The 26,329-nt window shown below is 45.4% G+C and overlaps 1 protein-coding gene across 5 annotated transcripts in view; it reads right to left on the reverse strand.

The window, feature by feature from the left end:
* Positions 1–14,511: 14,511 nt before the first annotated feature.
* Positions 14,512–26,329, reverse strand: part of DIP2C (disco interacting protein 2 homolog C) — a 391,162-nt gene continuing 379,344 nt past the window's right edge. For all 5 annotated transcript variants that reach the window (XM_029077686.2, XM_007667846.4, XM_016227461.3 and 2 more), the window contains 4 exons: positions 25,429–25,503; positions 24,042–24,216; positions 21,508–21,631; positions 14,512–17,845 (listed from right to left, as the gene is read on the reverse strand). In XM_029077686.2, the coding sequence (XP_028933519.1) occupies positions 17,593–17,845; positions 21,508–21,631; positions 24,042–24,216; positions 25,429–25,503 (627 nt within the window). In that variant the 3' untranslated portion in view covers positions 14,512–17,592. The remainder of the gene's footprint in view (positions 17,846–21,507; positions 21,632–24,041; positions 24,217–25,428; positions 25,504–26,329) is intronic.

Below are 26,329 nucleotides of genomic sequence, written 5' to 3' on the forward strand. Positions count from 1 at the left end.
TAATAATGATCCTGACAGTCGTTAAGAAAGTTGAACCAATTTATGTCTATACAGGTCGTTCTTCATATTCAAAGAAGATACCACTGATGGTGAGATTCACCCAGGAGCGTACGTGTGGCCGACAAGACCGATGTGAAATCCGAAGTTCCTGTCACACTGAGCACATTAAAAAGGTTGCGTCTTTTGAGTTTGTAGCTTCTGTTTGTAGCTTCTGTCGTTGTTTTCCCTTTTCCGTCCTTGTGTCACAAAGCTTTTGTTCAAAGGGAGCCACTCCCTTCTTGAAGGCAGTATGCTTTGCAGGTCTGTCCTCAGCGATTGATTCAGCTTTGTTTTACCACGTCTTTAGGTTTAAAGCATAAGGATTGTCCCACACTGGAATATTGTTCATGTATACTCATGCTGTGTGGAAAATAACCTCTTCATTTGATGGCAACCTTTCTTTCAACGTTATCTGTTTTCCTTGAAAGAGAGTGGTTTTACCTTTGGAAGATTATCTGGGTCATTGGCCTTCATTGAAATGTCTGTAAAGGTTCATCAGCTTGCTCTTGGGTTAGCAGTGATTCCAGGGCCTATTATAGCATGAGGTCTTTGTTGGGGAGTACTGACAAGGAATGCTTAATCTCTCCATGTCTCCTGATGGAAGGAAGCTTAGTGCTTTACCTGACTCCCAATAAAACACTAAAATCAAAGTGCCGATGCCAAAGCACAGGTGGGTTTTTTATGTTTTTTTAATGGTACCTGTTAAGTGCTTACTATGTGCCAGGAACTGTTCTAGATAAGAGATAATTGGTTGGATTCAGTCCCTGTCCCCTGTGAGCTCACAGTCTAAGTCAGAGGGAAGAGGATTTAATTCTCATTTTACAGATGTGGTATCTGAGGCACAGAGAAGTTGAAGGGCTTGCCCCAAGTCACACAGATTAGCAGCGGAGCTGAGATTAGAACCCACATCCTCAGACTCCCAGGCCCTTTCTCCTTCCACTCGAATGGAAACTCTCCAAGGACAGTACAGATCTGCCTTTTGTCCATATCAAATGGGCTCTGGGGGCTTGATATGCAGGTGATACTTTTTCCCCAGAATCCAGCTTTCTCATTTCCCTAGTATCTATTCTGGAAATGACAGGAATAGGGTGGTGCTAATGAAATATGTAGGTATGACATCCCTCTCAGCTATCTCCAGTTAATTTTAAAAACTTTCTAAATCACTCTCTTCTCAGTACAGTTACAGTAGCTGATTCCAGATTATGTAGAGCACAACCATTTTCGCAGGTGGCAACTCCTAGTGACCTGTATCTTGAGAACTTGCCTGCAGCCAGTCCAATCGGGAAAAGCATTTCCAAGAGGGTGGAAATGATAAACGTTAGTTGACTCTGCTGAAAGCTGCTCTAAGGAAAGCAGAAGGCCCTGGCATCCCATCCCCTCTGCCAAGAGAAATGGCAGCCTCTTTATCTGGTGGCTCTTCATTTACTGCTCTGCTAATTCTCAGGCAGACGCCCCGGAATTCTGTTGACATTCTGTGCTCAGATTGGAGCCAGGGTGGAGATGGGGGTCGGGGGGAGAGAGAAGGGGAGTCACTGTCTCTTTTCAGTTTCCAAAGTTAAGATTCCAGTTGCCCATGTCTGCTTAGCCGCACTTGGAAGCAGAAAGTGCAATTGGTGACAGAAGTCCAGTTACGTTAATTAAATCCTATTCTGCTTCTCATTGGCTACATAACCTGGGGCAGATCACTTAACCGTTTTAAGCATGAGAAAAGAATAAAGAAGAATTTCCTCATCTGTTTTGCTATAGGTCTTCAGTTTGACAACTTCAGTGGTGAGAGAAGACGATCAAAAATCGGAGCTGTTGATTGCAGACCCTAGGGTATGTTTAAGCACCCTGATTTTCTTTTCCCCTAATTCCCACCTCCCAACTTTTTAGATTAGTATGAAGCTATTACTTTGCACCACTCTGCATCCAAGGATTTGATCTATTCATATCCTTATATAAGAGATGGAATAAAAGTTTTCCGAGTCAATCAGTGGTCTTTATTGAGCACTTTATTGCGTGGTGTTTTTTCAAAGGTTTACAGAATGCTGGGATCAGCACAAGGTAGGAGGGAGAAGAGGCATCAGATCTACATTTTACAGATGGGGAAAGTGAAGTCCACCGAATGCCTCAGGAATCATTGCTGCTAAAGAGGGAGAATTAGATTTCTTACTTTAAATAGCCCTGACTTCTACACAGGCACAACAGTATTTATGAACAAGTCCCCCCTCTCCGCTCTGCCCCTTCTCGCTGCCACTGCCAGGGGTGTTGTGAATCTTAAAAAGAATCTTGTTCTGTAAAGGAGATTAGAACCCCCCCCACTTCAGGATGTTGTGCCAAAACCAGTGGCCCAGCAGCCACCTCCATCATTTTTAAATAGACTCAAGCTATTTAGCTAGCTGAAATAAATCAATCACAGCTGAAGCCAGTCAACAAATTAATCACACCTGAAATCAGTCACACCTGAAATTAATCAGGTACTCAAATCACAGCTGAAGTCAATCAACTATAATCACATCTGAAAGCAATCAAGTAATCACACCTGAAATCAATCATGCAATTAATCACAGCTGAAAGCAGTCGCACCTGAACTCAATCAAGTGATCACACCTGAAATCAATTAATCACACCTGAATTCAGTCACAGCTGAGGTCAATCACTTGTATCTGAAATCAATCACAGCTGAAATCAATCAAGTAATCAATTACAGCTGCAATCAACAAATCAATCACAGATGAAATTAGTCAAGTATTCAAAGCTGAAGTCAATTATTCAATTAATCACAGCAGAAATCAATCACCTAATCAGGCACACGTGAACTCAATCAGCTAATCAAGTTATCACACCTGAAATCAATCACAGCTGAAAGCAACTAATCCAGTAATCAATCACAGCTGAAGTCAATCAACAAAGTACACCTGAAATCTATTAATGAATGAATCACACCTGAAATCAATTATTCAGTCACAGCCAAAAGCATCAACTAATCAGTCACACCTGAACTCAATCAACTAATCAATTTGATTTTTGGTTGTGACATTGATTAGCTGAGTTCAAGTGTGACTGATTAGTTAACTGATTTCAGCTGTGATTGAATAATTGATTGCAGGTGTGATTGATTTCCGGTGTGATCTTGTGATTAATTTAGTTCAGGTGTGACTTAGTTGATTACTTGCTGGGGTGATTAATCAACTTCAGCTGTGATTGATTTCAGATGTGATTATTATTAGTCCCAGCTGGAATGAATCACAAGTGAATTTAAGTAATCACAGTTGAGTCAATTACACAAATTAATCACAGCTGAATTCACTGAATCAATCACAGCTGACAGCAATCAATCAATCACAGCTGAAGTCAATCAACAATTTAAACACATCTGAAAACAACTAATCAGTTGAAATCAGTTAAATTAACTGATTTCGGGTGTTTAGTTATTTTTATCAATTAATTACATTTGAAGTCAATTACTGAATCAGTCACACCTGAAATCAGTTGCAGCTGAAATTAATCACATAATCACACCTGAAATCAATCAAAGCCAAAATTAATCAGGTAAACAAATCAATTAATCACACCTTAAATCAATGACTCACAGCTAGTCAATGTATTACACCTGAAATCGACTAATCACACCTGAAATCAATTATTCAATTAATCACAGCTGAAATCAGTCACACCCGAACTCAACTAACAAGTGATCACACCTGAAATCAATCAACTAATCAGTCACAGCTGAAATCAATCACACCTGCAATTAATCTAGTAATCCACTAATCACAGCTGAAGTCAATCAAATTACACCTTAAATCTATTAGTGAATGAATCACACCTGCAATCAATTATTCAGTCACAGCAGCAATCAACTAACAGTCACACCTGAACTCAACTAATCAATTTGATTTCAGGTGTGACTAATTGATTAGTTGACTAATTTCAGCTGATTGAATAATTGCTTGCAGGTGTGATTGATTACTTGATTAAGTTCAGTTGTGAGTGATTTCAGCTGTGACTAATAATTACCACAGTTGAGTCAATCAACTAATTACACAAATTAATTTATCAATCATAGCTGAAGGCAATGAATCAATCACACCTGACAGCAATCATTAATCACAGTTGAAGGCAACAATTTAATCACACCCGAAATCAACTATTCAATTAATCATAGCAATAACTAATCAACTAAGTCACCCCTGAACTAAATTAACTAATCAAGAGATCACACCTGAAATCAATCACACCTGCAGTTATTCGATCACAGCTGAAATGAGTCTACTAATCACACCTGAAATCAAATTATTTAGTTGATTGAGTTCAGGTGTGACTTGATTGATTGCTGCTGTGACAGTAATTGAATTCAGGTGTGAGTCATTCATTAATAGATTTCAGGTGTAATTTGATTGACTTCAGCTGTGATTGATTACTAGATTAATTGCAGCCGATTGATTTCAGTTGTGACTAGTTGAGTTCAGGTGTAATACATTGACTAGCTGTGAGTCACTGATTGATATCAGGGATGATTTCAGCTGTGATTGATTTATTGAGTCCAGGTGTGATTAATCGATTAGGTGATTGAGTTCGGGTATGATTAATTTGTTGATTGACAAAAGCTGTGATTAGTGACTACTTGAGTAATTTCAGGTATGATTATGTGATTAATTTCAGCTGTGATTGATTTCAGGTGTGATTGATTTATTGACTTCAGATGTGATTAATTGGTAAAGTGACTTCAGGTGTGATTGAGTTCAGCTGTAACTGATTAGATTGACTTCAGCTGTGATTGACCAGATGTAATCACTTGCTTAGGTGATTGATTTCAGGCGCAATTGAGTAATTGATTTCAGCTGTGATTGATTAGGTGACCAATTTCAGCTCTGATTCAGTTATTGATTTCAGGTGTGTTATTTCAATCCTGAAATCAATCACAGCCAAAATGTAATAAAAAGACCCTTTCTTCTTTTACAGAACTGAGAATCAGAACTGTGTTCTCTTTGCACCTGTCCCCTGTGTAACCTGGACAATTATTTTCACATCTTCAGCACCCAGCACACTCTCTGATATTGTGATCACCTCCCTGATTCCATTTAGAAAAAAAAAAATCTGACCCCGTAGTGGTACTGCTTATCATTATTTACCAGCTCCTCTTAAAAATGTGGAAACTACAGGACCTGTCACCAAATCTCCAATCACCAGGAACCCAGTAGGCAGAGGAAGACTATGATGAAGTTAAATTTAATATTTTAACAGAAAGTTTGTAATAATAATGGTGGTATTTGTTAAGCAGTTACCATGTGCAAAGCACAGTTCTAAGCGCTTGGGGGATACAGGGTGATCAGATTGTCCCACATGGGGTGCACAGTTTAAATCCCCATTTTACAGATGAGGTAACTGAGGCAAAGAGAAGTTAAGTGACTTGCCCAAAGTCACAGAGCTGGCAAGCGGCAGAACCAGGATTAGAACCCATGACCTCTGACTCCCAAGCCCAGGCTCTTTCCATTGAGCCACGCTGCTTCTCTAGGTATCACCACTGGGATACCCCAACACTTAGAACACTGTTTGCCACTTAGGAACTAGATTCAAAGCCCCCTTTAAAATGGGTATAAAGCAATCCGGCCTAACAGGCAGGTGTGATTCTCCGGACACATGGTGATGGATGCCAAGTGGTACCTTAGGCCAGAAATCTTCCTGCAGAAACGATCTGGGCATGTCACTCCCCTTCTTAAACAACTCCAGTGGTTGCCTATCGACCTCCGCTCCAAACAAAAACTCCTCACTCTAGGCTTCGAGGCTCTCCATCACCTTGCCCCTTCCTACCTCTCCTCCCTTCTCTCTTTCTACCGCCCACCCCGCACGCTCCGCTCCTCTGCCGCCCACCTCCTCACCGTCCCTCGGTCTCGCCTATCCCGCCGTCGACCCCTGGGTCACGTCCTCCCGCGGTCCTGGAACGCCCTCCCTCCTCACCTCCGCCAAACTGATTCTCTTTCCCTCTTCAAAACCCTACTTAAAAATCACCTCCTCCAAGAGGCGTTCCCAGACTGAGCTCCTCTTCCCCCTCTACTCCCTCTGCCATCCCCCCTTTACCTCTCCGCAGCTAAACCCTCATTTTCCCCTTTTCCCTCTGCTCCTCCACCTCTCCCTTCCCATCCCCACAGCACTGTACTCGTCCGCTCAACTGTATATATTTTCGTTACCCTATTTATTTTGTTAATGAATTGTACATCGCCTCGATTCTATTTAGTTGCCATTGTTTTTACGAGATGTTCTTCCCCTTGACGCTGTTTATTGCCATTGTTCTTGTCTGTCCGTCTCCCCCGATTCGACTGTAAGCCCGTCAAACGGCAGGGACTGTCTCTATCTGTGGCCGACTTGTTCATCCCAAGCGCTTAGTACAGTGCTCTGCACATAGTAAGCGCTCAATAAATACTGTTGAATGAATGAATGAATGAAATTCTGTTGAGACTTCTTCCTCTGCGGAAATTCTCTGCTTCTGGGAACACACCTGGGGATAATGAAATAGACCCACAGTACTTTGTATCCCTCACTCAAATTGCAAGCAATTAGTGTTGATTTGATCCCCATTTTAAAGATGAGATAACTGAGGCACGGAGCTGTGACTTACCCGAGATCACCCAGGCGGACCAGCGATGGAATCGGAATTAGAACCCGGGTCCTCCGACTCCCAGGCCCATGCTCATTCCACTAGGCCAACCGGCTTCTCTACCGTTCTACCACTGGAGGTGACTACATCTCTGAGTTGGTCATGGAAGTGAAAGGAAGATTTTTTCCTTTAGTCCGGCTCTCAAAGGGAAGGGAAAGGGAGCAACACTGAGAAAGAAAGGCAGGAGTAAGGTAGATTGTCTTTTCAACTTTTTTGGAGCTCTGCTCTATTGTGACTTGAAATGTTTTCATTTTTGTGATACTTCACCACTTTCTTCTATGCCATACGTATCTAGTGGTGAGTCACGGTCTCCATGGGACTAGCTATGTGACTTTGGGTCTCAATTACCTCAAAGCCCAATGTACTCTTTCCAAAGGATAAAGTTTAAATGCTTTAATTTCTAAAACAAACAAACAAAACCAGTAGGAGCCTCATGGGAAGATCAAAATAATATTGAAAGATCAAATCAGAGGTATGGGAATGAAAAGAGGAGCAAACTGGGATAGAATCAGAACCTTGATAGCTGCAACCTCAGTATAGTAAGACAGAAATGCAGTAGGGTCTCTTCAGTGTCACGACTGTTCTGCTGACATCTTTTTCAACTTAAAAAACTGCATGAGAATGCACCTTCTCATGACAACTCATGTAATTGGTTGCAGTGTTTACCCAACGTGTACTGTCGCAGAGGCTCCGACTACTTGTTTTGTTTTGCTTTCTATCTCCCCCTTTTAGACTGTGAGCCCGTTGTTGGGCAGGAATTGTCTCTGTTGCCAAATTGTACATTCCAAGCACTTAGTACAGTGCTCTGCACACAGTAAGCGCTCAATAAATATGATTAAATGAAGTGAAATCCTTCTCCTTGATTTTTCTGGATGCTACTTAATGTTCTTCAGGAAGAGGGAAAGAGTTGCAAGCTTATCTTGAGTCCTGACTTATTTTACCCTTTGATCTCTTGTGCTAATGCGTGGCTTGCAATTCTCACCTTATGTTTCTTTGAACCGAATCTCCCATCACTCCACATAGTCCTGGAGAAGCCTGTTTTCAAAGAATGGAATCATCTTTGTGGCTATGATGTTTGTGACCGACCAAGGAAAATGACCCCTCAAGGAACTGTTGGAATCTGGGTGATTAGACTATACATCTCCTGTTCCTAATTATTCCATAGACTTCAATAATTCACAGTAGTTTGGACCAGCCTAACTGTAGGTAAAGGTAATGCTAATGTCATAATAATAACAATAATAATTGTGGTATTTAAGTGCTTACTATGCGCCAAACATTGTACTAAGCATCAGAGTAGATACAAGGTGATCAAGTCCCATATGGGGCTCACAATCTAAGTAGGAGAGAGAACAGGCATTGAATCTCCATTCTGCAGTTGAGGGAACTGAGGCATAGAGAAGGTGGTGACACAGCAGATGAGTGGCAGAGACAGGATTTGAACTCAGTCCCTTTGACGCTCAGACCCTTGCTCTTTTGATCGATCGTATTAATTGAGCACTTACTGTGTGCAGAGCACTGTACTAAGCCCTTGGGAGAGTACAATGTGACCGAGTTGGTGGGCAGGTTCCCCGCCCACAACTAGCAATAGGCCAGAATTTGTGGGGTGAATAACCTACTTGAAGGATGCCTCTACCCAGTGGTGGTCATGCCATGAAATCCACTTTGCCTTCTTAGAGGGTCTCTGGCAAACAGTTGGAACATCAGCTTCCCAGTGGTCTCTGATTCTAGCCGGTTCCTACGTCTTGATAATGTTGGTATTCGTTAAGCGCTTACTATGTGCAGAGCACTGTTCTAAGCGCTGGGGTAGATACAGGGTAATCAGGTTGTCCCACATGAGGCTCACAGTCTTAATCCCCATTTTACGGATGAGGTAACTGAGGCAGAGAGAAGTTAAGTGACTTACCCACAGTCACACAGCTGACAAGTGGCAGAGTCGGAATTCGAACCCATTATCTCTGACTCCCAAGCCCGTGCTCTTTCCATTGAGCCTTGTTGGTTCTCTATGTTGGCATTTGTGAAGCGCTTACTATGTGCCAAGCACTGTTCTAAGCACTGGGGTAGATAGAGTAATCAGGTTGTCCTAAGTGGGGCTCACAGTCTTAATCCCCATTTTACAGATGAGGAAACTGAGGCACCAAAAAGTTAACTGACTCGCCCAAAGTCACACAGCTGACAAATGGCAGAGGTGGGATTAGAACCCATGACCTCTGAGTCCTAAGCCCGTGCTCTTTCCACTAAGCCACACTGCTTCTCTTTCTTGTGACTCCTCTTACTCTTTTCAGGACTCTGGGCTAGGCTCAATTTCCCCAGGTATTTCATGGGGTACTTCAGGGAGTTTGAGTTACAAGAGAGGCAGCATGGCTTAGTGGAAAGAGCACGGAACCGGAAATCGGGAGACCTGATTTCAAATCCCAGCCGTTTAATTCACCAACAGAGAGTCCACTCCTCAGTAAGAACCAAGAGGAGGCACAAAGCATAAAACCACAGCTGCTCTAATCCCGGCTCTGCCACTTGCCCACTGTGTGAACTAGGACAAATAAATCACTCACCTTCCTGGGCCTCAATGTCCTCTGTTGCCCAGGCCCTTAAAGCCTGAACCCCATTGGGCAAAAAGTGAGCATATCGCAAATCCCACAGTTATCGTTATTGTCTCCGCAGTTTTGTCACTGGTTTCGGGGGCTGTAAAAAGCAGCTGCAGTTTCAAAGGAAAGGTTAAGCTAACCAGCATATGCCACACTGTTCTTTTTCAGTCTCCCACATACACACACAAGTAGCGATCAGTGCCATGACACTATCTCTGATTGCAAAGCGCGTCTACCCGTGGAAGTGGACTGAAGACGGTAAGCTCCTTGGGGTCAGAGATTGTGTATACCAACTCTGCCATACTGTATTTCTCCAAGCTCTTAGTACAGTGCCCTGCACACAGCAAGTGCTCAATAAATTGATTTAGTAATGCCTACAAACCATACTCAGAGATGCTGCTTGGTCAAAAATGCCAGCTATGTAAACTCCTCCTCCTCCACATTCTCCCACCAATGTCAACAGCACCAATACCGCCCCTGCCCAGCCCTTTAACTTAAACCCTCTCACTCCTTCACCCTTCATCTCCCATCTGCCACCAAATACCGACATCCTCCCATGTACCACTTCCTGGGTCTGCCCCTTTTCACTTCTCTCCCGTTGCCTGGGAGAGACTCCTGGGGATAGACTAGTCATCTGGCTTCCTTCCGAAGAGCCACAGCAAGGATCGGAGACCAGAACCTTCCCGCCCAAGCCGGGGCTAGCCTCAACCCGAGATCTTAACTCTGGGCTTCACTTCCTCTGGGTCTCCACCAGCTGACTCCCAAGCCTCTCACTGACCCCTCTCCCACCATCGGAGGGGGGGGGCCGATGACTCCACTGTGGCCATTTCGACAGCCCCTTACCCAGCTGCAGTTCGGGGACAAAAATGGGAAGGGGGAGGGCTGATTTTGGCTTGCGTGCTCTCTGCTCTTCCACTGCCCTAAGCCCTCTAGAACCCTCACCTAACCCCCAACCCAAACCCTTCACCATTCTGGCTCGAGCCCCCTGCTCCACCCAGGGAAACCTTCTCCCTGCCCGCGCCCAACTCTTTTGCCTCTGGACCAGCCCAGTCCCCTTCGCCCCAGTTGGAATGCCTTCCCCGCCTACCGTCACCGCCCCATCTTGAAAGATCACTGGAGCAGCTCTTTTTAGGTTGACGGATGGAGTTCTGTGATTTGCATGTTTATCTAATTGTACATTCATGATTTGGGTTTTTCCCAACTCCCTCATTAGAGCTGCTAGAGGAAACGGACAAAGACAAAAGGCTTTTGTTAGTTCCCTTGGCAGCTAGCACAATGCTTTCCATGTTGGGCTCTAATAAACTCTGTTGAGAGTGATAATCAATCAGTTGTATTCCTTGAGTGCCTGTGTGTAGAGAACTTTACTAAGGGCTTGGAGGAGGACAACAGAATTAGTAGACATGATCCTTGCTGACAAGGAACTTAGAATCTAGTAGGGGAGAGAGAGAATGGGGTGAATTTCAGAAAGGAGGAAGTGAAGTGAAAGAGTATAAACGATATGTACACAAAAGCTGTGAGATAGGAGGATTTAAGTGTTTCAGGTCAACACAGAAATGCACAGTAGCTGTTGGGGGGATGGCAGAGAGATTAGAAATGAATCTGGGCAGACCTGGAGGAGGTGTGATTTCAGAATGGCTCTGAAAATGGTTAGGGTAATAATGAAAGTTTCGATAATAAGATGACAAATTGTGGTATTTGTTGCCAACCACTGTACAAGCGCTGGGATAAATACAAGGCAATCAGGTCCCACATGGGGCTCACGTTCCAAGTAGGAGGGAGAAAAGGTAATCCCCATTTTATAAATGAAGGAACTGAGGAACAGAGAAGTTAAGTGATTTGCCCAAGGCCATACGGTGGATAGGTGGCAGAGCCGGGATTAGGATCCCGGTCTTCTGACTCCCAGGACTGCTCTTTCCATTAGGCCACATTGCTTCCACTAGGGAAACGAGCAGCGTGCCAGAGGTGAAGGTGAAGGGAGTTGCAGGCAGGGAGGAGGGCATGAGCAAGAGGTCTGAGGCAGGAGAGATAAGAATGAGACCCGATGAGTAGGTTATTTGAGAGGAGTGAGCCGTGCCAGCTGGGGAGGAGTGGGAGAGGAGCGAGGATGGGAGAGAGAACCGATGAAGTGCCTTAAAAACCGATCTCAGGAGAGTTGTCTTACATTTAGCCTCCTTGCTGGTCTCAAAGCCTCTGGCCTCTGACCCCTCAGAGATCTGCTCCCTATCACTACACCGACAATATTCCTGAAGCATCACTTGGGCCATTTCTCTCCTCTCAAAATCCTTCATTGGACCCTCGTTTTACAACAAACAAAGAACTCCTCACAGTTGGCATCAGGCCCCTGCTCTCTTCATCCACTAGTCTCCAATTGGCCCTTTGTTCTGCCCAAGCCAGACTGGTAGCTTTCCCTCCCTCTCCACTCTCCCATCTCCGCCCCCTCGCTGACTCTGTTCCCCCTGCTTGGAATTCCCTCCCTCCCCACATCAGGCACACCCCAGCTCTCCCCACATTTAAATCCCTCCTAAAATTCCATTCTCCTCTTACCCAATTCATTTCCCGGCACCCCGAGCCATACCTCCCCTTTGGCTGTCTCAAACGCTTAGGAACTTATTTACAATTGCAACTCAGGTAGTACACAAATGCTCTCTCCTTTTATTCTGACAGTGTTCATACTTTTATGCCTGCCTCCCCATTACGGTGGGAAGCGGGGAATGTGTCTCTTCATTATTCTGTACTTCCCAAGCGCCTAGTCCAGTGCTTCAAGTGAGTGCTTGGTAGATGCCCACACAAATATCACCACCACCTCATTTCTGGAGTGTACTAGGGAAAGCCCCAAACTAGCACAATTTAATCCTAAATGCACCATTTAAGGGCTACTGCTCTGTTGTTTTAGGAGCACCTTACCTCGTGTGGGTCAACCTCCGTGTAGTCTGGCTCAGGTCAGGCTGTGTCTTTTGTACCAGGCAAGGAGGGGGTCTCAGCCCCTTCCGCAAAGGGCAGTCAGGTCCTGGGTCTCCCCTGGGGGAAGGAGCAGTGTCGTTCAGGTCTTTTCCCCCAGGCAGCTGGGACTGGTCCCGCATGAACTCATTAAGGGGCACCGAGGCTGGGCTGAGGGTGCCAGGGTCCCCCCCAATTGGAGCTCGTGACATCATTGAGGGCCTCCTAATCCTGTCACCACTGTCCCCATCCCCACCAAAACATTCCACTTCTCCTCCTCCATGGGGCAGAGGTGGGTCTTCTAATTCCACTGTCCTTTCCCAGGTGCTCAGAGCCGGGCCTCTGCACCCAGAGGACGCTCCCTTAAGTCCATCGAGGGAGCGATTGATGACACACCTGATCTCCAATGAACCGCAGCTCGCCACAATCAGGAAATGAATCCTCCTTTCCCGGAAGCCCTGACACCAATAAGCTGCGTCTCCTGCGAAAAATTGGAAAGTGAAAGGGCAGCCAACCTATCCATGATCAAACAGATTAAGGCATACATTAGCTGGTCCCAAAAGGGAAGGCTCCTGGGGGACGCAGGCAAGCTTAGGTTCAGTGGTACAGACGGACGGACAGACCCCAGCAGGTGGAGGTGATTCTGGGAGATTGGTGGAAATATGAACTCTGGACCATCTCTGGCAAGAGAAAGTGCTTTCAGGAGCCTCAATAATAATGTAACCTCTTCCGAAGTTACTGGTCCACCAGTCCCCAGATGTGCTACAGTCATTATTCCAAACTCTACATCTGCCTCAACCTGCACGCGCATGCCCACACACGCACACACACATCTACTTACATCTACCTACTTCCTGAAAGATAAGCGGGTACAACTTTCCATATCTGACCCAGAGTTACCCAAAGGTCGTCTCCACCCTTCTGCCCCCTGCTCCAATCTCACTCTCCCCAGAGGGGACAGTGGACAGCAGAGTAGCACACCAAGACTTTTTTCTGGGAGGATCCCTACTATTACTTCTACTACTTCCACTGCTTTGAGATTTCCTACCTGCCTCAGTGATTGGACATACTATGGTGGGAAAGAAAATCATGCATTTGAGTTGGCCAATCCTAACCCCTATGGTGGTCAGTGGACCCTGCCCCACCCAGCTGAAAAGCAGGCCTGGCCCACTAAGTCTGGAAATAACTCCTCTCCTCTGCACCTTCTCAAGGTCGTACATATCTTGGGAGGGTCAGGATGGATGGGACCCTGGTGTCCAGCCCAGTCCTCTCACATGCATCTGAGGACCTGTCTCTCTGGGGTACCCCTCCCTGAGTTTAGACGGAGGTAATGGGACAGCGGGGAGGGCTGGGAGAGGACTGGATGTGTGCATGCGGGTGTGGGTCTCCCTTTCTCCCTTCCCTTCCGGTTCTCCCCTTCTCCCCAACATCCACCAGGTCGCTAGAGAAAATACAGCCACTCTATACCTACCTGATCCCACAGACAATCTAGGCCACATTTCACGTCCATCCTAAGAATACACTCGTGGCCCTGAGACATCACTTGACTGGTGACAATGTCGTCTCAGCCAATAGGTGATTTTGCCATGAGCGTTTTGTGAATAAAGCTGAAATGACCCCAGAGCACTGCATGATTCTCATTTCAGTCTAAGATGGAAGAAGACTGCAGGGGTTTCCAACTTCAAGGTCCTAGAATTAGCCCTGATCTTTTTACCCCTACTGGGAGCTCAAAAGCGGCAGGTTTGGGGTTGGACTAAAGTCATTTCATAGCTGGCAGATGATTAAACTACTTTGGCTGCTGTTGTTGCTGCTGCTGCTGTTTTCATGCTAACCAGCAAAAGTTGCCCACAGTTCTTGAGCGGAGGATGTGGCTTCTGGCCACCAAATAAGTAAAATAAGTTTGAGGTGGAGTAGTACTGCGAGACTGCTTCCGGGTCCCCGACGAATCCTGGCAACACAACTGATAAAAGTGACAAATCTGACAGGTTACAGCACACTTACGCTAGTTATTGCTTCGCACGAGCTTACAGTTATCTTTACACTTTCAGAAATATGTGAACCGATATTTTTAAATACATTTCCGAGAACAAGATAAATTTTTTTTAAAAATCCACAAAGGAATACCTGCTGCCACCTGAAATTTTCTCTGAGCACTAAATGCCCGTACCACTATTCCAATGTCCGTTTAGAGTATGCTCATCTGTAGTAATTAACACACAAAGGGCTAGGTAAACCACAAATGCCGGCGTGCTCCAGAGAACTGCGTCTTTCAGAAAGCCTCCTTTTAGGGGTCTGATTAAGAGACTGATATTTTCAGAGCAACAAAAATAAAAGCTTTTATTTGTTCATTTGAATATAAAACAGGCGTTATCACAGATGTACAAAGCGTACTGGTGGTTTAACATACAAGAAGGTTGCTGTCCTTTGCACATAAAAATCTTTGTTTGAAACTGTGATTGGCTGAGTACATGGATTTCTCTAACCAGTCACCACACTCTATGAAATAACGCTGCTAACATTCAACTGAGAAAAGGGACAGGTCTTCCCTTGGGTAAAGTGTCAAGCAGGATTAAATAGATATAATAAACAAGCACCATGAGGAATCTGCTCCTGTTTGATTCGGTTTGTGTTTAAATGTTCATTGTGTACCCTCTTTTTGTGCATGTGCATCAAATTGATTACATGGTTTTGTCTGACTTCAAAAGCACAAGGTCACGAGACAAACATTTTATACATTCTCATGAATGGTTTATCTACAGTACGATTTCTAATACAGAACAATCCTTCTTTATTGCTGAATCTGGTGGTACTGAAGCATTTCCTTCCTTTCACTTGCACAACAGAACCAGAAACTGAGTTTCATTATGTCTCCGAACTTAAAAACTGAACACCACAGGCGACGGGCTGCAGAAGAGATCTGGCATTAACGGCTTTCACAACTGCACGGCAGCATCTTCCTATGAATGGAAAGTTGACTTGGGGAAGGTTCGCGTGTCTTTCTTATGAGACAGCTAAGCCTGCTTGCCGGCACTGAGGTCCATGGCTGCGGAACTCCACTCTAGTGAGTCCTCACCCTGCAATTACGTCTGTTAATCGATCGATATCTCATCCAGAACCTTACACCGCCTTTCCTTTAAAACAGGGTTGCTGTGTGTGAGGGAGGGAGCTTTTTTGAGGAAGCAGAGGATCGTGAGTCGTTCGAGACGTAGAGATGTGGCCACGGAGCACGTGGGAGGAATCATCACCCGGTAAAGGGGCGCCCGAAACGGTGATGGCAAACTCAGAGGCCCCCGACCGGGCCAAATGCACTGTGGCTGCAGACTGGAAGCTGCTTCTTTTGAAAACGATTTGAAACGATCAGACTTGGAGCTTGGAAGTCAAACAAAACTCTCTCTGGCGAAGGACCTACCGCAGGACGCCAGACACACCTGGCAAAGGCAGACATGAGACGCTGCCTACCAGTGTAAGAAAGAGAGGTTCTACATCTTGCCCCACAACAATCTCCGTCGTGGTGAGCCGGTCAACGAACGCTCTCACGGGGACGTATAAGGGGCGGTTGGTTATAAAATCAACCACTCTGGGCCGGCTGCAAGGAGCCACGCTCTTGGCCGCAGAAGGGCAAGTTGGATATATATATATATATATAGTTTTTTTTAATGTACAAATGAGCTCTGAAAATTAAAAAAAGAAGAAGAAGAAGAGAGAGAAGATGTTGGCAACTGAAGTAGAAATTGAATCTCTCCTATTTATCCACAGGTGGTCAAGTGAAGGCAGGTGGGCTACATGCATTCCTATGTGTTCAGAGATCCATGGTTGGGGCAGGCAGCCCATTCTGTGTTCACTCCCCAGCCAACACACTCACCTGACTTTTAGCCAGATGGGTTGTAGTGACTCTGGTGGGAAGAGATTACCATCACTGAGACAACAGATTCCTTCCCTAGGTCTGAACCGCGCCTTGCCCGCCGGGAAGGATGGCCACCTGAGGGGTGAGGTGATAGAATTTGGTGCAAATGACTACATAAAACCATTCCTCAGTACGACAACAACAACAACAACAGGAACAAAAAAAATCCCAACAAAAATGATGAAAAATTGTGCAACAAATTTCTGCAGCTAGAAACAGTGCTACTCGCCAACCTGCCTCTCCTAAAGTCTAACAAGTGTAAGCACATGCCAGCACAAATATATTTATTGTTGCCTCCGTGGCAAAGGAAAAAAAACTTTTAGTGCATTTTTTAGCCTTAAATGCATTCACCGTCTTAGAGACGGCAATGACTTCACTTGCTGGTATCTGGTATCTAGAAGAATCGTTTCGACAGGGATTCCTGGCAACCAAGGATTGCTTTTCATCAGACAAAGTTGGTGTGAACAACACTGGATTATCTACAGTACAGTGGGAGAAACCATGCAAGTGACAAGTTCTGCGATTTAAACTTTAAAATCTTCTTTTGTCATTAGTGAATTTATATTTCATATATATATATATCTGATGTGATACTATCCACGCAAGATAATACAACACTCCTTTATATTAGCAAACATTACAAGACTGTAATATTCTTGAATGTTCTTCTCTTTTATACTTCTAAAGAGATCAAAATAAATTAAACATTTTGTACATAATTACATATGAAGAGGTTAACTTATTTTATCTTTTTAGTTTAGTACAAAGATATCTGCAAGATCGTTGCCGCAACCCACCTTGGATAGAATTCCTTCTCGCTCTACGCTAACGACAGTGGCCACGCGCGGCCCGCTGCCGCAGCAAGTTCAGGACAAAGAAAGCTGCTGAAATCTAATTGGAAGGTGCTACTGGGGCAGTTTTCTCGTACCTTAGCATATTCTTCCTAAAGTGATGGGATCTAAAGATGGCTTAAACCAGTAACGGGGGTTGGGAGGGCCTTGGGGGCGGGGAGGAGCTGACATTAAAACGGTGAACAAAAACCATTCTTCGTCTTACTATGTAAACTGCTACAGACGGGACCTACTTGGAGGGCAGAACTGAAAAGAAAAGCTATTTCATCTTATAAACGGAAAATGCAAAGCCACATTTACGTAGGAAGCAGTTAATTATCCTTCAATAAGCTAAAAAAAAAAGGCAGAAAAGGGGGGGCAGGAGTGGGGCGGGGGGGAGAGGTCTTAAAATGGGCTTTTCCAACTGAAGGCAGTAATCCCAAAGTCCTTCTGAGCTAAAATTCAGTGGTAAAAGAAACACATATCACATTTTTATCTCCTTGCCAATCATGACTGCTGTGAAAAGTCGTCACCGTTCTAGAAACAGTTCCGTTGTGATGAGCGTCACCCTCTGATCTGCACATTTTTAGCGGACACCAAGAAAAATGTATACATCTCGAGTGAAGTCCCTGGGGGAACCGAACCGCGGCTCTGAGGCTACATGTTGTAGGCCACGTAGATGGGATCCAGCTGGTCGGCCAAAAATCCATCTCGCAGGTGCATCCGCTGCTTTTCTCCCCGTGAGTTGATGGGGATGACGCCAATGTCCACCACCACCACCACACCGACAATCAGATAGTGTTCCTCCAGAACCACGTTGGTCACCAAGGGGACAAGGTCCAAGGCTTCTTGCTCGGATCCATCGAGCTCAACCACCACAACCAACAAATTTGTCCAGGTAAACACGGCGCTAGGAGACGAGAGAGAGCATTAGTATCTGAGGACCCTTGGTCTGCTTGCTCCGGGAGCCTGACTAAGGAACCGAAGGCTGCCCTGACGGCCGACTACTACAGCCGCATCCCTGGCTGGGCCAGTCCCAGAGAGGTGAACGTCACCGCTCCAGGGATTAGCTACGAAGTTTCACTTGTGACCTGGCTGGAGGGGCTCCAAGGAAAGCACTACAGCCTCCACAATCCTGGGGGGATGAAGCTGCAGAAAACACACACATGCACACGCGCAAAGGGGTGAGGGCCCGCTTTTGCTTTATGGCATGTGACTCGGAAAGTGCTGACTGGGCTGAGGAGTGCCACTTCAGACAAAGACCAGTAGCTCTGGCTGCAAATCCAAGAGCAGGATTTTGGGACCGAGTTATAAAACTCTGAGAAAAAGGAATTCATCATGGAAAGGTCAGGGCTTCTGCCCACCCTGGAATGTTTTCAGCAGCAGCGAGTAACCTGGCCACACAATTCTACTCTATGCTAATATTTGGCTGATGCAGGAGTAGTTCTGGGAGAAGCACGGTTCTATGGCATAATCGGGGGGAGAGTGCCGTGAAAGAATCATTTTGATACAAGCATAAACCTAAAGGGAACTTTCCTGGATGAAGGTTGGTTTTGGCAATCCAACTAGCAGTTTAGCAGTCAGACCAAAATACTCAGAGGATGGTACTTGAAAATTTTTAAAAAAATCAAGTTTCATCCGTTTCTCAGTGTAGTTACAAACACTACCCATTCGTCAAATCCATTCACACATCCTTAAAGAATTGAGCAAAAGGCAGAAGCAGATACTGGCAGTGCTAGATCCAATTTACAGGTGGAGAGAGTTGGGAGCTTCCCCTACAATAGTGCTTTGGTACAGGAAATGACGTCTGTTCCATGTGTCCCTGCCCCATTGACTTCTATCTGGCACTCCTTCCTGCATCTTCCAAATGACTCAGACCTTCTTTCTTCCAAGAGCAGGGGGAGAGTTCAGAGGAGCCAGGAAGAAGCTGCCATTCACTGGTTCTCCCCCAAAGGAGAGGCCAGATGTGAGTCTGAGCCAATCTGCCACTCTTTCAGAAGTGATCAGTGGGTGGTACCATTGAGGAAACAAAACAAAGTCCCCACACCACATGTGTTAAGCTAGGGCGAGATGGCAGATTATCAGTGAAATGAAGAGGTTGGAGGGTGGTCTTCCTCCACCTTCTTCGGGAACTCTGTTTATGGAGAAAGCTTGGTGCCTGGGCAACCACCCGGGAAAGATCCCAGAAAATGTGACACTGTTGGGGAAGAACAACCGTTTGGCTGCACGGGATTCTGAGACACGATGGTGCCTGGAGGCAGGGAGGCCCAGCCTCAGAGTTGTCCCTCCCAGCTATTTCTGGGCTTCAGCCTCCAGAGTTGTTATAAATCAGGGCTCTGAATCTAACAACATGCCCAGGTGGCAGCTTTGGTGTTAAGCAGAATTTTCCTGTTCGACATTGGTGAACGTACGCTGTCTTTGCTTTTGGTTCCATTGCGATAGGCAGGGAGATCAGGAGGATGCAACGAGTTGCCTGGCTTGCCCTTCCCAAGGGTTTGAGCCCAAACATCATTGACTGGATCTACTGAGGTAGAGTGAGCTGAGGCAATTATCTGCCTAGATAATTCGGGCCTAATAAACTGACTACTGAGAAGCAGCGTGGTCTAATGGGAAGAACAAAGGATTGGGAGTCAGGAGGCCAGGGTTTTAACCCTGGCTGTCACTCGCCTGCTATATGACCTTAGACAAGTCACTCAACCTCTCTGCCCTTTAGTTTCCTCATCTGTAAAATGGGGATTGGATGCTTGTCCTTCCTCCTCCCTCTCCTTTAGACTGTGAATCCCATATGGGAGAGGGACTGTCTGTTCTGATTATCCTGCCAGTCTGTCATCGGCATGAGGACAGATTTCACTGATTCCCTGGACAGCACTTCAAACCTCCCTCCAACTGGCCGGGGCACACACAGGCAGTGACAGCATTTCCTGCTGCCGAGCGCCTCCAAGGTAATACAGGTCTGACCTTGATCCTCTGCCACCCCTGCCTTTGCTAATCAGCGGGGAAAAGGTCCTCTGGAATGTATTTCAATGAATTCAAGATTTTTCTTTCTTTCTTGTGGGGAAACAAGCCCCATGTTAAGAGAGGCAATTACACAGGCCTGAATTCAACTCTGCTGAGCCAGTGATAAAGGAAAGAGAGAGGCAGAGAATGAGTATTTGTCTTCTATGGGCCATTTCCCAGGTAACCCCGAGCTACATCCAGAACAAACGCTGCGGTCTCTAAATTCCAGGGCTCTGGGTAGAGGACCCCAAATGGTGGTAGGTGTTAAGTGCTTACTATGTGCCAAGCACTGTACTAAGTACTGTGGCAGATACAAGATAAGCAGATCAGAAATAAAGCTTTCCCACATGGGATTCACATTCCAAAGGGAAGAACGGGTAACAACTCCATTTTTACCGATGAGGGAACTGAGGCACCACCAGACCGACCCCAATGATGCCAGCTGGTGGCAGACCCGCTCGGCAGCAAGAGAATCCTTAAAGGTACAGCTTGGGCCACCACTGCTCGAGGCCGGCCAGGGAAGGGGGCTACTCATTTGGCAAGTCTGTTGGCTGCTGCTGACAGCGAAACAATCAATCAGTGGTACTTATTGAGTGCATACTGTATTGCAGGGCACTGTTCTAAGCACTTAAGGCATCACTTTCCAACACGTCGTTGCTGCTGCTCCTGGCAAAACAATCAGTCAATCGATGGCATATATTGAGCACTTCCTGTGCGCAGAGAACTGTACTAAGCAACTGAGGTGCCTCTGACGGCTTCCATAATGCCCCATCACCCAACCAGGAGGCACAACTTTATGGCAGGGCCTGGCCGGATAGCTCTGTCTCTAGCCACACCCGGGTGGCACAAACCCTTATAGAAAATAGCAGCCACTCAATCCTGCTGCTTGCTATTATTATTTATGAAGCACCAATAACATACTCGGCACTTTACAATAGATTAAATGCACCAGAGAAAGAACAAAGACCCAGCCTCTAGGGGAGAGTAAATATTTAAAGTGCTTAATTGGACCAGGACTCCATTATGGGTTTGTAACCTACTAAAGCTACTTTGCAGCCCAAGAAATGCTGGAGAGTATCTGAGCTGGGCATGGTTTTTTTTTCCCCCTCATTTAATTCAAACAAGTCTTTCTCTAAAAGGGCCTCCAGCAAAATTTTGCCATAATACTCCTTTCCCCTAATTCAATGTTTTCCCACATATCCCGTCCATTTGAAAAGGTCCCCGGCGACAGATCATAAAACAGCTTTCTTTTTTTTCCCCGTATCATGTTTTCCTGCATTTGAAAAACTTGCCTGCCTGGAAAATGTTACCAAGTTTTCACTGTAATAATAAAAATGAAATCTGGTCCAGGTAGAGGACTGATATCATATCCCTGAGTCGGGGGGGGGCTTGTTTTTATTGCAAAGTTATTAACTCCAGAGAAATCAAAGTTTGTTAAAAAAAAAAAAAAAAGTCCAAGAATGCTCCGACGGCCTCTCCGTCTGCATCGGCCTGGGCACCGCAGCCCCAGAGGGGGCACGTGATCACCGGTAGCCCCATGCTCAGCGTACCCTCTGTCCGAGGCAACACACTCACCATTCTGTAACGCTCTTGTGGGCCCTGATTACCGACGTCTCAATATCAATTGGGTGATATCTCATCCCTCGCAACTCCATGGCTTCGTCTAGTGCGCCCACTACATACAGGGCATCGTGCCGCTCTGTTTCCACAAAGAGAAGAGAGCAAATCTCAGATTGAATCGATGGGAGCAGGAAGCCCGACCTGGCGAATTTCCAAAATGTTTACATCCCCAAACTGCGTGAGTTGCAGGCCTCCAGGGAACCGCTCCTGAAGGTTCGAAGAAAAGCCCTGCATACAGCTGGGTTCTTTTATCTGATTCAGGCCAAAGCCTAATTCACCAGAGGAGCCCAATCCACACCCAGGAGGACACCAGAGCTCAGGGACCCTGGAACTCTCCTGCAGAAACCTTTGGGGTCCCAAGTCTTGATTGGAAAACCAAACCAATCCTTCTTCGAACCAATTGGACAGAACCCTTCCCTTCATATTGGCCTATACGTGGGACTTTCCTTTAGAGTCCAAGCTCCTAGTACGCAAGGATCATGAAAATGATTTGGATTCATTTTTAGTATAGGCTAGGCACAGTGCCAGTGGGTCCTTGGCAAATATTTCTGGATAATGAAGACAAGTGGCTCGGATTGGGGAGAGGGGCTTACTGAATCCCACACCCTCCTGGGTTGCCTCCTGACCCTAAAGGGAAGAATTTATTCCATGATATAAAGAAAACCATTTCTTTCTGAATCAACAAGTTCCTAGGCATGCAATATATTCACTGCAGCCCTAGTGGGTACAGAATAGCATTTTAGATAAGGGTCAGGATGTAAGGGGTAGGTTGAGGGGGGAGGCGGTGGAGGGGATGAGGAAGAAAGCAGGGCATAGCCCTTGGGCCCAAGGAATATACAATCCAAGCTGCCACTTGTGATCTTTTTCAAATGGCAAATCACAGGCTGTTCTTACTGCCAGATGAATTTATGATTAGGATAGCAGGTGAAACTAGGTGAAAAATTACTTTTCTGTCCCTGGCCGTTATTAACCTTTCCCTCTACCCAATTTCTTTGAGGTTGAAGCACACCTGCTCTGGCTTCTCATTTGTTCCCATCATCCTATTCCTCCACCACAAAGATCGGAGTGGTGGGAAAATGCAAAGTAGGGACACTCAAGATCTCTGAGGAAACAGGGACCTTGTCCGGGTAGGGCTGTCACTGACTCATGCACATTCAATGCTGTCGATCAATCAATGGCATTTACTGAGTGCTAACTAGCTGCAGAGCACTGTACTAAGCGCTTGGGACAAGTACACTAGAACAGAATTAGTGTACAGGTTGCCTGCACAGGGAGCCTGCTTTGGCACACTACGTCCTGCTCAGAAACCTCCTATGAGATATCCCAGGGGAAAACTGTAAACTAAGGGAAATTAAGAATTTAAAGAAATTTCTGTACCTCTGCAGCAAGATTTTACCATACTAGCAGGGACTGAGCTTCTGTGATTCCTAAAAGCAAATTGCCTGCAATGTGCCTTGGACCTAAAAGAGATACCCATATCCTGGGGGGGGGACGGGGGGGAAATGCATCAGTGAAGTTTAGACATTTTGCAATTGCATTAGTGTGGGGTAGAACAGATCTCGTGATTACGTTGGATTGTTTATGTCCATCTGTCTCCCCCGATTAGACTATAAGCCCGTCACTGGGCAGGGATTGTCTCTATCTGTTGCCGAATTGTACATTCCAAGTGCTTAGTACAGTGCTCTGCACATAGTAAGCGCTCAATAAATACTATTGAACGAATGAATAAACAAAGCCAGCCTCAGCTACGGTGGTCACAGTAGGGCTGAAGTTAAATGAGCCGTGTTTTCCCACTAAGCACTGCCTGGAACTCTGATTTACTTAGTTACTGGAAGGATCCAGGGCGTTCCATGTTTCGAATCCGAAGTCCTATGGCTCTTCACCATTCTAAGGGACATCACTTGAGCTGAAGCTGGAGGAAAAAACCTCAGGCGGATCTCATTCTATCCAGTAGAGGGAAGACTAGACCCTCCTTTTAGTGGCTGCTTCCCAGCACAAACACACTTCCAGTAGCTAGTGTTTATGAGGACATGCGAAAGAAAAAGAAAAGCTCATTCCCTGGTGTAACGTGGCACATCTGTGCCTGAATAACAAACAAAAAAAAAATCCCAAAACATCCTAAGGAAACTTAAACACATCTTATACTTCGGGTTTTTTTCTAAGTCCCAGTATCTCTTTTTAGGATGGGATGGGCGGAAAACGAAATATTTCTGAAATTAGCATGGAGGGGGTGACCCCTTTCTCCTTTGAACAAAAGATACTGCGTCTACAGAATCCCTCAAGCCCCTTACTGATTGAAAACAGAAGAATTACTTAAATTAAACAAGGGGTGTGTTCGCTCATTTGTGATCTCACTAGCTTTTTAGAGGATCCATTCAAGTTTTCGGAAGACTATTCTATGCCAACCCAAATCTAGTACTTCAGGTTGGTAACAAGTACAGAACGCTCCAAGCTGTTAAAGGCTTGGCATTCAGGGTGTCAATTCTCACCTCCGTTTGCATCTGTCAATTCTGTTCTCCTCAAGAATCCTAAATAGCCTGTCCGGGCCCAAATGGTCTGGGTGTCTCCAAAACTCAGTCTTGAGTTGAAATGATCCGACTGCAGGGACTCATCTCCGTAAATCGTAAAATAGCCACTAGCATTATGAGCACTGTGAACCCAAATCTTCAAAAAACAAACAACAAAAAAACCCAGTTAGACAAGGCTTTTAAAGATCATATTCGGGGAAAACACCTTAGCAATATAGTTCAGTAATATGGGACCCCTTCAAACACATGAAATTAATTCCCATTTTGATTATTATAAATATTGCCACACGCAATGCTCTCAGTAACAAAGGAATTGGAGAAATTTTTGGCTCAAACACAGCGGTGCTCTGTACAGAACACCTGAATTTCAAAATTCCAATTTGTTGAAAATGGTGAAGAGATACCCAATATAATAATTGCAGCACAAGCACCCTTCAGTGTTGAACTGCTGCAGAACCCTCAGAATAACATTAGCTAGGATTGACCCTTTTCCATGCCACCAATCCGATACTCATTTCCCTGGTATCAGAGCAACAGATGGGGGGCACCTAAGGGTCAAACCCTTGGCCACGATGTCTCTAACCAGGCAGTGGCACCAGGAACCTCTAACCTCTTGTTGGTGCCTAAAACCAAAGGTTGATATGAGGAGGAGGGAGCCATCTGTTAGTTTACTTGTTTTATGGTTCTTATTATGTGCTTACTATGTGTCAAACACCGTTCTAAGTGCTGGGGCAGGTACAAGTTAATTAGATTTGACATAGTCCCTGTCCCACATAGGAGAACAGGTAGTGAATCCCCATTTTACAGTTGGGGATACTGAGGCACAGAGAAGTTAAGTGACTTGCCCAAGGTCACACAGCAAGCACTTGGCAGAGCCTAAATTATATCCCAGGTCCACTGACTCCCATGGTCTTTCCACTGGGCCACAATGCTTCTCTTCTATAGTTTGAAGACCATGCTACTGGCAGGGATGGAGAAGTTGTTGCATCCTGTCCAAGACATTAGGCTCTTGGGGAAAAAAACATAGAGGTGTGGGGGCTGAGTTCTACCCATCCACAAAGTCCAAAGCTCCAAGCAGACAGAACAGCATCTGATGTCAGAACAGTGAGCATTCTGGCGTCAGAGTTCCTGGATGTACTACTCTAACCCTGGTAGCTCTCTGCTTCACCAATAGGCCTCGTTAGTCCAGAGGCTAAAACTGCAAACGTTTCTTTGGCATAACATGCTAGATGTTCCCAGTGCAATTAGGTGATAAAAGAAAATGTCCTTTTGGGGGAAAAAAAATTTAAAAAATTGCTCCCTGTAGACTCGGCCTCGGTGGAAAGCAAAGGACAGCATTGTAACTCACTTCTCCAAGGTGCGAATCTCCCAGTGGTCCTTTAGTTTCTGGATTAGCAATGATGATCCGAACTCCTGGAAGTATCTATTGAGAGACAATATGATCCCGATCGTGTAAGAATTCAGATGATAGAGGCAGTTGTCAAATCAGAAGCATAACTTTGTGAAGGCAGGAGCACATTTTCAATCAATCAATAGTATTGATTGAGGGCTTACTCTGTGCGAAGCACTATATTAACTGTTTGGGACAATATGATAGAGTTAATATACCTAATCTCTGACCTCGAGGAGTCGTTAGCCTTGTAGGGGGAGGCAGATATTTAAATAAATGACAGGTAGGGGGAAGCAGGAACAGAGTGTAAAGATATGTACAAAATGGGTACAAAGAGGGGGGGGTGTGGGTATGGACCCAAGTGCGATTGAGTGATATGGAAGTGCTGAAGTAATAATAACAATAATGTTGGTATTTGTTAAGCACTTACTATGTTCAGAGCACTGTTCTAAGCACTGGGGGAGATACAGGGTAATCAAGTTGTCCCACATGAGGCTCACAGTCTTGATCCCCATTTTACAGATGAGGTAACTGAGGCACAGAGAAGTAGCAGTAAGGGGGGGGGGAATAGGGTGTGGAGATGAGAGGTTAATCAGGAGGAGATATCATTTCAGAAAAACTTTGAAGGTGGGAAGAGCAATGGTCTGCCAAATATGAAAGAGGAGGAAGTTCCAGTTAGAAGGAAGGGCAAGAGCAAGAGGTTGGCAATGAGAGAAGAGATTGAGGCACAGTGAATAGGTTGACTGAAATTCCAGGGCCTGTACAGTGCCTGGCACATAGTAGGTGCTTAACAAATACCATAATTATTACTATAATTATTATGGAGGGTCGTGTGTAAGCAGGGGTGTAATGGAAGAGG

This window comes from Ornithorhynchus anatinus, chromosome 13, assembly GCF_004115215.2.
Source record: "Ornithorhynchus anatinus isolate Pmale09 chromosome 13, mOrnAna1.pri.v4, whole genome shotgun sequence".
In the NCBI taxonomy this organism is placed as follows: domain Eukaryota; kingdom Metazoa; phylum Chordata; class Mammalia; order Monotremata; family Ornithorhynchidae; genus Ornithorhynchus; species Ornithorhynchus anatinus.